The sequence below is a fragment of the Callorhinus ursinus genome, unplaced genomic scaffold, assembly GCF_003265705.2.
Source record: "Callorhinus ursinus isolate GAN/ISIS: 27379988/994484 unplaced genomic scaffold, GSC_fseal_2.0 scaffold74, whole genome shotgun sequence".
NCBI classification, from domain to species: Eukaryota; Metazoa; Chordata; class Mammalia; order Carnivora; family Otariidae; genus Callorhinus; species Callorhinus ursinus.
This window is the reverse complement of record NW_027397136.1, coordinates 3,838,952-3,853,454: the sequence shown is the minus strand read 5'-3', so window position 1 is coordinate 3,853,454 and position 14,503 is coordinate 3,838,952. Positions and strand designations below refer to the sequence as shown.

The window sequence follows — 14,503 nt, the reverse complement described above, 5'->3', positions numbered from 1 at the left end:
TGAGTAGAGCAGATTAGTCTCCATAATGTGGGTCAGCTGCATTTAATCAGGTGAAGGCCTTTAACAGAACAAGAGGCGATTCCTCGGAGCGAGAAGAGATTGTGCCAGCCCACAGCCTTTGTACCGGCGTCTCCAGCCTGCCTGCTGGCTTACCTCATCAGATTTTGGCTTTGCCAAACCTCCACTATGTGAGCCAATTCCTTAAAATAAATCTCTCTCTATACACATCCTGTTGAACCTGTTTCTCTGGATAACCCTCTCATGTCCTCAAGGTTCATCCATGTTGTAACATACGTCAGAGTGTCCTTTCATTTTAAGGCTCGAAGATATTCCATTGTATATAAATGTCACATTTTGTTTATTCATTCATCTGTTGATGGACACTTGGGTCCCTTCTACCTTTTGGCTATTGTGAATAATGTGGCCATAAACGTGTGTACAAAAACCTATTCAAGTTCCTGCGTTCACTGCTTTTGGGTAGATACCCAGAAGTGGAATTGCTGGATCATATGGTAACTTTATTTTTAATTGTCTGGGGAACCATCCTACTGTTTTCCGTAGTAGCTACACCATTTTACAGTCCCACCAGCAGTGTGCAAACGGTCCGATTTCTCCACATCCTTACTAAACCTCGTTATTTTCTGTGTGTTCTCACAGTTACCATCCTAATGCGTATAAGGTGGTATCCCATTGTGGTTTTGGTTTGCATTTCCCTAGTGATGAATGATGTGAGGGATGTTGGCCATCTGGGTCATGTGAATAGCTTTGTTCAGATGCTTTGCCAATTTTTTAATTGGGCTGTTTTTGCTGTTGCTGTTGCCTATAACTCAACAGTAGGAGATATTTACATATTCTAAATATTAGCCCTTTATCAGATATAGGGTTTGCAGGTATTTTCTCCCATTCTGTAGGCAACTTTTTCACTGTTGATTGTGTCTTTTGATGCACAGAAATTTTAAAGTTTATTGTTGTCCAATTTATCCATTTTTACTTTTGCTCCCTGTGCTTTTGGAATCCTATCCAAGAAATCATTGCCAAATCCAAATCTCCTATGTTTTCTTTTAAGAGTTTTATAGTTTTAGGGATGCCTGGGTAGCTCAGTTGTTGGGCATCTGCCTTCAGCACAGGTAATGATCCCAGGGTCCTGGGATCAAGCCCCGCATCAGGCTCCCTGCTCCGCGGGAGGCCTGCTTCTCCCTCTCCCACTCCCCCTGCTTGTGTTCCTGCTCTTGCTGTGTCTCTCTGTCAAATAAATAAATAAAATCTTTAAAAAAAAGAGTTTTATACTTTTAGCTTTTACATTTAAATCCATTTTGGGTTAATTTTTTTAAGTGGGCTCCATGCCCATCATGGAACCCAATGTGGAGCTTGAACTCAGGACCCTGAGATCAAGACCTGGGCTGAGATCAAGAGTTGGTGACTCAATTGACTGAGCCACCCAGGCACCCCCGGGCTAATTTTTATATATGGTATAAGGTAAGGATCCAACTTCATTTTTTGCATGTTGATGCCTCCCCCCCCCCCCGCTTTTTTAAACTGTTCACACCTTCAGAAATTTTATAACTCACTGTGGCTTTAGTTCTTTTACCCAGAGGTGATCAAATCCATATACATAGCCTCTACCTCTTTCCTGAACTCTAGTCCTCCATTTTCAAACAATGTTTCATGGAAACATTGAGGGGGGGCAGCCTATAAATTCAGTCCAACAAATGAGATCGACCTATTTTTTTTCAAGATTTTATTTATTTATTTGAGAGAGAGAGACAGAGAGAGAGAGAGTGCACGCTTGTGTGTTGGGGAGGGGCAGAGGGAGAAGGAGAAGCAGACTCCCTGTTCAGCAGGGAGCCCACACAGGGCTTGATCTCAGGACCCCAAGATCATGACCTGAGCCAAAGGCAGACACTCAACTGACTGAGCCATGGAAAAGTTATATACCTAGATATACATTGGACATAGTAATCAAAGACATTAAGGCTCAGAGAAATATTATTAGGGTGCATCTTGCACTCTTCCAGGGAAAGGCACATGGAGTCTCGGGGATGGGACCAATTTGGTCTCTGGAGGTTTTCTCTCTCTCTCTTTTTTTTAAGTAGCCTCCGCACCCAATGTGGAGCCCAACACAGGGCTTGAACTCACGACCCTGAGATCAAGACCTGAACTGAGGTCAAGAGTCAGAGACTTAATGGACTGAGCCCCCCAGGTGCCCCTGAAGGCTTTCTCTTATATGACAGGCACATTTCATGAAGCTTTCCCAGTGCCTAGGTGATATGTCACACTCAAATTCCTATGTTTTCCTTGTTCTGATTGTATGCTTACCAAGCAATCGTCCAATTCACATTGGCTTCCCAAATAGGAAGAGATCAATTATTCTACTTACTGGAAATGGCTCCTTTATAAATGAATCCATTAACAAGGATTGTCAATGGATTGACAAGGATCACAAATACAGTGATCATGCATTTGTATGATGTAAACTTTCTGAGTTTACTAAGATAATTCAGCTTCTGGACTGATGCTCAGTTGGTATTTATTGAATGAATGAATATGATGGCCAGGCTATACCCTGGAAAAAAGTTGCTTTAGAGAGGCCCGGTCCTGCTTGTAACATGGCATGTAACTAATGTGTACCCCATCAAACTGCATAACTTCAAATATCTCAGAGATAGAATATTCCCATCCCCCTCTTCAAAATAGCTAAGGTGGTTTTTCCTTCTAGCAAGGCATTAACATTAAGAAAGTTGGGAGTTGCTGGAGGAACGTCAAATTCTGCCTGTCTCAAGTATTTGTCAGTGGGCCGCAAGTTAGAAGGAAATTTAATTGTATCTATATTTCCTTTTGCCCATGTTCTCCGCATCAAGAGCTACTTAAGCCCATTATATATTCCTCTTTGCCTCTGCTGCCAATAATCTCAAAACTCAATGTGCATTGTTTTAGTTTTTCATTGGCCAGTGTTTTTGTTTTTTTTTTTTTTAGAAAGAGAGAGAGAGAGTGCGTACTCGAGTGCCCACACACGCAGGTAGGGGGTGGGGCAGAGGGAGACAGAGAATCTCAAGCAGACTCCCTGCTGAGCGAAGAGCTTTGATCTCACGACTCAGGAGATCATGACCTGAGCTGAAACCAAATAGGGCTCAATCCATTAAGTCTCTGACTCTTGATCTCAGTTCAAGTCTTGATCTCAGGGTCCTGAGTTCAAGCCCTGTGTTGGGCTCCACATTGGGTGTGGAGGCTACTTAAAAAAAAGAGAGAGAGAGAAAACCTCCAGAGACCAGATTGCTCCCATCCCCAAGACTCCATCCCTCCTGACCTCCTTATTTCTGTTCTTCCAATTGCCAAAGGCCTCAATCTCAAAATTTGATTCACAGTTAGGACCCAACTTTACTTATTATTAGATTTTATTTATTTATTGTTAGATTTATATCACAGCTGTATCTAAAGGGGATCTAAGAAAACCTATAATAAAAGCATAGGATTACTAAAACCAAACCCAATTCATATTAGTTAGCTTTGTTGAGCTTTTATAATATGGCATGCCAGGAGCTAAGCCCTCAATGTTACCAAGATGATCTCGTTTATCTCAGAAGAATCATGTAAGGGTTGGTCCTGCTATTATCTCCATTTTATAGCTGAGAAAACTGAGGCCCAGAGGTCTTAAACAGCTTGCCAGGGTCACTGAGACTGTTAACAGTGGATCTGAATCCAGATGGTCTGACTACTAGAGCGTGTACTTAAAATTATCAAGAAGTAATGAGAACAGAAAAATAAGTATCAAAAAACACTGGCCATTCAGGGGCGCCTGGGTGGCTCAGTCGGTTGTGTCTGACTTTTGGTTTCAGCTCAGGTCATGATCTCCTGAGTCGTGAGATCAAGCTCTTTGCTCAGCAGGGAGTCTGCTTGAGATTCTCTGTCTCCCTCTGCCCCAACCCCTACCTGCGTGTGTGGGCACTCGAGTACGCGCGCTCTCTCTCTCTCTCTCTCTAAAATAAATAAATAAATAAATAAATACCCACTGGCCAATGAAAAACTAAAACAATGCACATTGAATTTTGAGATTATTAGCAGCAGAGGCAAAGAGGAATATATAATGGGCTTAAGTAGCTCTTGATGTGGAGAACATAGGCAAAAGGAAATATAGATACAATTAAATTTCCTTCTAACTTGCGGCCCACTGACAAATACTTGAGACAGGCAGAATTTGAGGTTCCTCCAGCAACTCCCAACTTTCCTAACGTTATTCCCTTGCTAGAGGGAAAAACCACCTTACCTTGACAATAGCTAGGCCTCCAGGATCCTGTAAATCTTCTCTAACATATGAAAATCCTTTTGGAGACTTCCTTTGTCTCTACCTCCCTACGCATTTAAATGTATATAATCCATTGCTCCTCAGAACTCCAGTGCAGCCTTTCTGCCCACCAGTTCTGTCCCCGTGCTTTAATAAAACCACCTTTTTTGCACCGAAACCATCTCAAGAATTCTTTCGTGACCCTTTGCTCCCGGATCCCAACATCCAGTCACACCAGCTCTCACTGTTGAGTTACAGAAAGCATATTTGTACATGAGTGGAAAGTTTTTTCTCCCTGGCCTGGCGTTTAGTGGGGTATTTGTTCAGAAGGTCTTTGAGTTAATTCAATGAATGGCATCATCTGAGGCTGTTTAATAAGAAATGCAGAGGTGCTCCGCATAGGTCTAACGGTCCTGATTTTACCCTTGGGACAAAGCCCAGGGTCTAATGTTAGGAGTGTCGGTCTTATAGGATGATGCCTGGGGCAGGGATGAGAAGAGATTAGAGGGTCACCTGCAGGTTTATAGGCTTGTAGGAACTGCCTCTACCCTTTCCATTCCTATTGCTGCCACTCTTGAAGTCTGCGTCCCTATTGCATGGTCGGGTTTACTGCACAACCTGGCTTATTTGCTTGCTTCTGGTCTCTCCGCTCCAAAGCATCCTTTGAGACAGAGAAACTGAGGGACTTCATAAAAAATCTGCTTTCTGCTTCTTCTCCTGCTTCTATCTTTGCTAGGACCTGCACCCGCACTTTACCCACGTCTCATAGTGCAAATAATGTAGGTCCTCCTTTGGAAGGGAGTTAATGATTTCTTTCGAATAATTAACATCTAAGGAAGGACCAGGTGCACATGACTGGAAGAAGTCATCCCATGTGTGTTCCAGACCATGGGCACTAGACATCTCGACACTAAGACCCCCTGGCTCCAGGAAATAACACCTGGGCCCTCATCTTTGTTCTAACTGGTTCCTGGATGCCTGAGAGGATACGTACTCCAGACCACCCTCCTCAATAAAAACCCCAGACCCTAAACATAGACAAGACTCTCTTCTTTCCTTTCTGAGTCTCCCAGACACTCTGTACCTGCACTCTTTCAATACCTCCAATAAACTCGGCTTTCACCTTCTGCTTGGCTCATGTTTGATTTCTATCCTGCGTACAGCCAGAGGCCCTCCTGGCTGGTCCAGTGGGACCCCCCCCTCTGAGTCCCAAGACCTGGTCTGCTGGCATCACTTTCACATTGCTTCTGGCTTAACATTTCCAAGACATTGCTTTTTCAATTTCGCCCCTCCATTCAAAAACATTTCAGTGACTTGCAAATTGCTTAAAAAGGAAACCACAGGCCCAAAATGCTGTCACGTAGGCCAAATCAATAAACCAAGAATCAACACCTAACCTAACTGCAGTTTGTACTCCCCCCCCCCCCCCCCCCGGAATGTAACCTTTAACCAGTCAACATGGAATTTGCTGGTCAATGACGAGGAAATTTACTGATAGACCCCTTCTGCTCCCTTTGGGGTGGGAGTCCGGGGGGAGGGGCAACCTTGCCAAAACAATTCATTCCTCGCTAACAAATTCCTTTCTTCCTTTTTAATGACTTCTTTGTCTTTAAAAAACATTCTTTTGTTTAACTCAGTGGAGCTCCTCTCTGCTTCCTAGATGGGATGCATGAATTGTTTAAAAAAGCCAATTAGATCTTCAAATTTACTTGGTTGAATTTTGTTTTGTTTTTAACAAGTATGAAGTCTAATGTATTATCTTGCTATTTAAAGTCTTCTGCAACCAGACCCTGACTTACCTTCATGTCTTATCCTCTCCTAGTCCTTAAATGGTGCTTCTGAAATCAGAGGCTTCAATACCCTAGGAGTGTGTGTGGGGGGGGGGGGGCGGCAAGGAGGGAGAGGGACCTTTGATGCAATAGGGCCAAAACATAGTGAACATTATTTCTAAGTGTCAAGTTTACCAGATGACAGTTACTCTAAAGTTTTTTTTTATTTTTTCTAAAACATGCTATAGGGGCGCCCGGGTGGCTCAGTCGTTAACCGTCTGCCTTTGGCTCGGGTCATGATCCCAGGGTCCTGGGATCGAGTCCTGAGTCAGGCTCCCTGCTCGGCGGGAAGCCTGCTTCTCCCTCTCCCACTCCCCCTGCTTGTGTTCCCTCTCTTGCTGTCTCTCTCCGTGTCAAAAAAATAAATCTTAAAAAAAAAACAACAAAAAAACCCCCCAAAAACCCCCCAAAACATGCTATAGAGTAGAGTGCAACATTACATCAACTTTAAAGCTGAAACCAAGGCATCACAGAGCTTTTCGGGATTTTGGTGGGCCACATTTCAAGGCCCTATTACTTTCTTATCGTCTTCAAACTAACCCAGTCACTGGTAGTCATAAATACTCATAAAAAACTGACCCTGGAATTGATATGGGAAACAAAGGAAGAAGGAAAATTATTAAATTTCCTTACTACCTACAGCCCCATTGACAAGTCCTTGAAACAGGTTAGAGTGACATTCCTCTAGGGACTCAACTGCCTCAATGTTGACACTTTGCTAAGGTCAAAAGCAATCCTAGCTGCCCACCCCCCCAGGATCCTGTAAGCTTTCTTTAACATATAACCCCCCACCAAGAAACGTGTTGGCAATCATCCCCCAAGAATATGGCCCACCTATATACCTCTGAAGGGTCTCATGGCTAAGGTGTTATTAGATGGTAATAAATGGCCTTTTCCCAACAAGAGCCAGCCCCCTCAAGGTCCTGGAAACCTTGCTTCCAAAACTCCTTAGAGACTTACACTATCCCTAGCCCCCTCCCAACTTGAAAGTCTATAACGGGCCACTCCTCCTGACCCCGGTGCAGCTCTTCCTGCCTATGGGTCCTTTCCCCGGGCTTTAATAAAACAGCCTTTTTTGCACCAAGGGCGTCTCAAGAATTCTGTCTTGGCCATCGGCTTCTAACTCTAATGTTCCTTCTAAAATCAGAATCACCTTTTGTAAACTCCCACTTTTATGCAGTTTTTAACTTTTATGCTTTTATGAAGTTTTTAACACTGGTTCCTCTCCCTGAAAGCCTTTCCTTCAAATTCCAGCACACTGTCCCTAACATCCCTTGATCCTGCTGGGAAATCACACCAATTACCTATGTCATTCCAGGAGAAGCACTTAGTATAAAATGCCTCCTTTATCATTTCTTAGAATCATTCTGTGATATTGTGGCAATAAATATATATATATAAATATATATGTCTGATATATTCGGTATTTGTCCCCATTCCTAGCACAGAACTCCTAAAATCCTTGGAACTTCCTGAGATCGATGGAGGTGTATTATGTTAATGTAGTGATTTTTGGAAGGCCCCTAGGTAACCTAAGGATGGGGTTTGGTTGCTAGGGGAACCAACCAAGAGATTAGAAGGTGGGACACCCCCAGACTTCCTAGGACGGGAAAAGGCCAGGAGATAGAGTTCAATCACCAATGGCTAATGATTTAATCAATCATGCCTGCGTAATGAAACTTCCATAAAACGCTGAAAGTAGGGGGTTCAGAGATCTTCTACGTTAGTGAACGCGTGCAGGTCCTGGGAGAGTGGCACAGCTAGAGAAGGCATGGAAGCTTCCCACATAACCTTGCCCTATGCATCTTTTTCAACTGTCCCTGAGTTTTAGCCTTTTATTAAAACAAACAAAATAACAACAACAACAACAAAAACCACCTAGCGACCTAGTAAGCAAAATATTTCCCTGCGCCTCTACAGCAAATTACTCTGCCTGGGTTGGGGGTGGGGTCATGGTAACCTCCCATCAACTATAGCCTGGTGGGTCAGAAGCACAGGTAACTAACAACCTAGAACTGTAACTGGTGCCTGAAGTGGGGGCAGGAGCAGTCTTGCAGGCCTGAGCCCTTAACCTGTAGGATCTAATGCTATCTCCAGATAGTGTCAGAAGAGTTCAGTTTGGTGGTGTTGGAAAAAACACACACTGGACATACTTTTCAGAAAGTTGGTAGGGATCAGATATCGTCTTAATTCCCAGACTGAACAAAGGAGAACCCAAGTCCAGAGAGGTGAAGGTGACATGTTTATTCTAACTAGAAGGTGTGCTTCCTGATGGCAGGGCTGGTGCTTTATCCTCCTTGCCCCCCTCAGGGTAGTGCCTGGACTTAGTGCGAACAATAATCTAAACTCTTCTTCTGGAGTGTTTTAATTTACACGATTTCAAGATATCCAAGACCCTGCACAACCCTGTCGAGGTGAGCAGGGCAGATGCCGTCCATTTTAGAGGTAAAATAACAGGTTCACTCGTAAAGCCTGACAAGAGCCAGGACCAGAATACGGGTTTCCTGATTCTTGGCTACAGCATCTCAACATCTTTGGGTGTTTGGTCAATATTGGTCAATTTGATCAAGCCAAGCAACTGTTGAGCTCAGTACATTTGGCGCCAATCGGAGGAGGATCACTGAAACATGCTGCACCTGGCAAGAGGGCAAAGGGAGAAAGCCCAGTTCCCTGACCCCAGCCTCTAGGGTTCTGTCATGGCGACGGTTTCCAGCGCCAGACAAAAAAAAAAAAAAAAAAAAAAAAAAAAAAAACCCCAGCTCCGAACCCGCTGCGCAAGCGCAGAGGTACAAAAGGCGAATCACCCCACCGCGCCCCTCCAAGTTCCGGGTTGCGCAGGCGCAGTGGCGCGGGGGCGTGGCAACGCAGCACGCTCCTCCCGGGGGCCGACGTTGACGGAGGGGCGCCACGGTTTGAAGTTACGTGACTTTCTGTTCGAACGCCTCATCCGCCCGGCTTCAGCGAAGCAGTCCCGCCGGCGAAGAGGGTGAGCGCGGTGCCGCGTGAGGACGACGCGAAGCGACAGGAGAGAGGGTAGACGCCGGTGGAAACGCAAACGCGGCGAGCTGTTGTGCAGAGGGGCAGGCCGAGTCGGGAGCGGGAAAAGGTTCTGGAGCCGGAGGGGCGGGACCAACGTGTGATTGGCGGGCTAGAAACCAATGCGAGGGGAAAGGACAGACCAATGAGGGTGGGACCTGCAGTGGCTGTGGAGCGGCGCTTAGGAGTGAGAACAGCTACCCTGCGTCAGGGGGCTTCAATTTAGCCCGGCTGTGCTAAGGCGCTTTTCATAAATTACCTTATTTAGTGATCCTACAACGCTATGAGTAAGTGCTGTTACCTGTTTCTCTTTTACGGATGAGGAGACTGAGGCTTAGGGATATTAACATAAGCTGGGATCCCAGACTTGGCCACCGGAGCCCAGTTCCCATTCTGTTAAAGGCTCCGCTCTACTGCCCGTCAGGGAATCAAAGTGGAGTAGGGTTCAGTCTAGAGGACTGGGATGAATGGAATTGACCACTTGTTGGAGGAGGTGTCATAAAGGTGGAAATAAATGCTAATAAGTAGCAGGTTCTTCTTACATAGTGTGAGAGCTCCGAGGATGGAGCTGGGAGGGAGATAGAAGGCTCCAGCAAGGTGAGAATGTGGGGGTTGTGGGCCGGACTGTCTCTCCAGATCTTGGAGCATTGCAGCTGTGCAAGCTGTGGCTCTGGATTAGCAGCCGGTGTAGAGAAGCTTTTCTTCTTTTAGGGCTGTGTTGCCTCCCAGGTCTGTGAAGTTGAAGTATTTTAGGAACCTAACAGCACAATAGTCGCTGGCTGGAAGTTGTCTCAGGCTACCATAACAAAGTACCTTAGACTGGTGGGCTTAACAGAAACTTGTTTACTCACGGTTGCAGAGTCTGGGAAGTCTAAGGTGCTGGCGTATTTGGTTCCTTGTGAGAGCTTTATTCCTGACTTGCAGAGGGCCCCCTTCTTCCTCATCCTCACATGGTGTGGAGAGTTCCCTCTTTCCCCTTCTTCCAAGGTCACCTGTCTTTAGAAGGATTAGGACCCCTCTCTTATTATGACTTTAACTTCAGTTTCCTACTAAAAGCCCTATCTTCAAATACAGTCTGTGTTGGGGAGTAGACCTTTAACACTTGAATTTTGCTGGCGGGGGGGGGACACAATTCAGTCTGTAGCTATAGTTTATACGCAAGTAAATAATGAGTGGTGATTGAGAACTGAAGAAAAGGAACTTTCAGAACTAACATGTACCTGAGATGCTTTCATGTATTTTATCTCATTTAATAAGTATATGCTCTGTGCCTTAGCATTGGTGGGGAATTCTAGGGAGAACTTGTGTGTGGGGTTGTGGCTGTCCACCACACAACCAACCTGAAGAGGTGAGAAAAAGTTACACCAAATGTCCTGAATAGCACTTAGTGAATCCGCTATTCAAGCATTTATGCAAATACTTCTTTAACTTGTGATTTAGCTTGTGCTGCTTTTGGAATAATGAGATCCATAATTACCACCCACAGGGGGGTGAAATAATTACTTTTCTTCTATACTGTTTCATGTTGTCATTCTGAAGTTTAGTAACCAAGTCTTTCTTTTCAGTAGGCTTGCCCTGGTGGAAGGAAGAGGGATGAACTGTAAAACACAGGGGCTTGGAGGTCTGGCAGATGGGGGTTCAAGTCTTGGGTTCAAGCACTTGCTGAGTGACTGGTCAAGTCTCAACCTCTCTGAGTCTCAGTGTTTTCATCTATAAAATACAGCTAATAAAAATATCACACAGGGTTGCTGTGAGGTTATATGAAAGCAGTTGGAAACCATTAAAGAACTGGCCCTTGGACTAAATATTTTAGTTGTGGGACCTCCTCTGCCCATGCCTCTGAAGAACAGAAACCTCTACCTACAGCCACCATATCAAGCTGGCTATTCATTCATTTCATCAAAATTTATTTGAATGCCTGCTAGGTGCCAAAGTACCTATTCTGATGCTGGGGGCAGGGAAGAACAAGACAGACAAGGTTCCTCCTCTTATGCCATGTATATTCTGGTATGAAAGGATTATAAATAAAATAAGTTCAGTTAGTGCTAAGAGCTGCGAAGAAATTAAATACAGGGTAATGAGACAAAAGAGTGACTTCAAGCAGGGTGGTGTATGTGTGTTTGGATAGGGAGTGGTATTTGACCCGAATAGGGTGGCCAAATAGAGGTGGAGGCTTCTGGGAGAAGGCTGAGTCCTAAATGTCCATCATTTGCCAGGCAAGCTCAAAGGTAGAGGGCGCTGAAGAGGCCCTGTGCCAGCCAAAGTTTGGGGTAAGCAGAAGCTATGAGTAAGCGCAGGAGGTCAGTGAGTGCCTCCATCTGGCATGTGACTGAGCAGCAGAAGGGCAGTCTGTGGGTGTTTACTTGGTGGGGAATTTCTTGGAGCTCTCTTAGGATCTGGATTACTTTGTAGTTGTAGTCTGCAAGAAATCCCACTCTGTCAGTGGCTTCTGTTTTTTTTGTAGGTTTTCGCAGATTTTGCATAATTTCTCAGTATGTATATTTTCATTAGATCTCCCTTCTGCCTCTGCTGATTATCTCTTGTGAGGTGAATCTGACTAAAAGAGAGCCATATGGACCTTGGTGTGGGTCCCTGGTTTTTCTCTTGTTAACTTTGCCCTTGAAAATTATTTAATGTCTGGAAGCATGATTACCCAACAACTGTGTCCTTATAGTGTTGTACAGGTTAACTGGGATAATAATAGTAAAAAGGCCTGTGGAGTGTTTAACACATACTAGGTGATCAAAATTTGTTAGACACCTTCCTCTTTTCTTCCTTTTTTTTTTTTTTTTTTTGATTCTATGCCTCCCTCTCAGTATTGAATGGTCCTAGTTTTTAATAGTCACCCTTCTTATAGTTTCTCACCTCTGTCGTCCTGTTAGGTGCTCCTAAACTATTAACTGGACGAACGTCATGGCAACTACCTTTCCCTTCATCAGTGTATTGACATTGTCAGTAGTCTTACTGAGGCCGGTCGTGTGGCAGGATTCTAAGTGGATTTCAGACTGATTAGTACTTAGAAGAGATGGGCCTGCCAAATAGGTTGGAGCAGTGACTTCCAAAGAGAGTGTGGGAACCAGGATGGAAGGGTTAGTCCTCCACATGGTAACGAAAGGAAGAAAGGGTTGGGGCGGCTAGCAGGCTCAGTCAGTTGAGCATGTGACTCTTGATCTCAGGGTCATGAGTTCAAGCTCCACATTGAATGGAGCCTACTTAAAATAAAGATTAAAAAAAAAATCTAAAGGAAGAAAGGGTATGGAGAAGCTATCTTAGAGAAATTTGGTTCAGAAGAGGGGAAAAAAGATAAAACATGGAGCTGAGAAGTTCTTCTTAGACCTTGGCCTGGCAAGGAAAGAGAAATGCTATGGTTTCAGTGTTGGGGAGCTCTGGAATTCCAGCCAGGGCTTAGTCCCTGTCAGGAGAGCTCTCCCAGTCTGCAACCAGACAGAAAGCTCTTATTTCTTGAGGCTGGCAAGGCTTTAGGAGGAGGCTCTGGTTTATACTGGACATGGAGGCTAGGATGAACAAAGAAGCAAACTAAAGATCCCTGTGAAATACGGATGTATGTGTGCACCTGTGCCAGGTAAAGAACTGTACTGGTGATTCTCTGCCTGTGTTTTTACAGGTCTTGGCAGCAGGATTAAGTGAGGCGGCTTTGCCAGGCAAAGGCTGTGCTGTGGACATGGGCAGAACTGTGCTGCACAGCTAGTCAGGAGCAACACCCCTGACCTCAGGGGTACACCTCGAGAGGAAGTCTTTACACCTTTCCTGGAGGCATTAGAAGGGTGTCCAAGAAGCAGAAGAATCCCAGGTAAAATGGCAGGGCGGTTTCTGTTTCAGGGCTCTGCTGGGCTGCGTTCTGCATAGCCATTTCTGATAAAGGTCATTAGATGGGTTGCATGAGCTGGGTATGGCTTCATGAGGGCGTGCACCTTGGGGAGAACCTGGTCTCTGCTTGCAAAAAAGTGTACAACCTGAGGAGAAATTCTGTATCTAGTATTGAGACTGGTGTTAGGAACTGTTCTAGATTTCAGGCCTATTTTTTTTCCCCCTAGGACCATGGCTAATAAAACCCAGGAGGTTGGTGGTATCCATTTCCCTTTTCCCTTCACACCCTATTCCATTCAGAAAGACTTCATGGCAGAGCTATATCAGGTGTTGGAGGCTGGCAAGATTGGAATATTTGAGAGTCCGACTGGCACTGTAAGTATGACTCTTCAGGGGCCAAGAGGGTCCTGAGAGACCCTGATTATGGCACTGCAGAAGCCACCTAGCATGCTTGTTAACCTAGGCAGAAGTTTTCATGGTTTGAAGTTGGGCGAAGTTGTTCCCTTGGTTTATCTTTCTGAGTAACAGTCGCTTCCTCTGTTAAATGCAGCCCCAGGGTCTGAGAACAGTTACGCTGAAGGTAAAGGAGAATTTGAATGCCTGTAGAAACCAAGACCTATAGCACCGAAGCTTTGCAAATTGTTCTGGGCACACAACTGCTTTGATGTTGAGAAACAAATTACCTTGGCTTTTTCACAGATTAAACATACTGGTTTCGTTGTCAGAAACAAAGTTACTGAGTGCTGGAGAGATCCAACCAAAGGCCCGTGAGTTTTTCCTTCCAGGAGTGGAATGATGGAGGGATTTATTAGAAGGTGGCTAGGAGGAAGATTAGGACAGTAGTGAGCAGTCCCCGCCTCTCCTTTAGAAAGTACTATGTGGTAGTGAGCTGCGTGTGTTGATGCGAAGATCCCCCAGCCAGGCCGCGGTCTCCTAGAGGTCCTCCTCTGTGTCCCTGTCATCCCGTGGGGCTTGGTGAGTTCTGCCCACAGGAGGCTTCTAACCCAGTGCAGCAGGCCTTCTTCCCCCACCAGTCCTCGCAGACTGGTTTTTCGTCTCAGCAGTGATTTCCTGATTAGTAGATTTGGGTGTTTCGAGTCCTTATTTGATCTCTCTGCAGCAGTTAGTATCATTGAACATATCCCTCTCCTTCGTTTAGAGTCATAAAAAATTTAATCAAAAATAATGCGTGTCATCTGTAAAGTTAAAAAGTTTATCAAACTTGGTTCTTTGGGCAGGTATTTTTAATTCTTTTAACTGGTTCCTAAGAAATACACTTGCATAGCATATCTGAAATTGTAAACTTGGTGCTGTTTCTTGATTTATTCATTATAGTGATTGTGCCTTCCTTTGTGATAGCTAAGATGTAGCTCTCTTACTGTCTCCTTTCCTTCCCTCGCCCCATCCTCCCGGTGTAGTTAGGAAAATTTTAGCCTCTGCTAAATCAGTATGCTCTGATTATGGGTTTTCTTCTTGAATAATTTTTGTTTTCCCAGAGTTGATAATTGCCTTTTAAAGTTTGTCTAGTTTT

At 44.7% G+C, this 14,503-nt stretch overlaps 1 protein-coding gene across 7 annotated transcripts in view; it reads left to right on the top strand.

Annotated features, from left to right (window-relative positions):
* Positions 1 to 8,966: 8,966 nt before the first annotated feature.
* DDX11 (DEAD/H-box helicase 11) overlaps positions 8,967 to 14,503 on the top strand; it is a 41,100-nt gene continuing 35,563 nt past the window's right edge. For all 7 annotated transcript variants that reach the window (XR_003204410.2, XR_012376482.1, XR_003204409.2 and 4 more), the window contains exons 1-3: positions 8,967 to 9,094; positions 12,770 to 12,955; positions 13,200 to 13,347. Coding sequence is in view for 3 of the 7 variants with exons in the window: in XM_025851848.2 (XP_025707633.2) it covers positions 13,204 to 13,347 (144 nt within the window). In the remaining 4 variants the exon portion in view is untranslated. The remainder of the gene's footprint in view (positions 9,095 to 12,769; positions 12,956 to 13,199; positions 13,348 to 14,503) is intronic.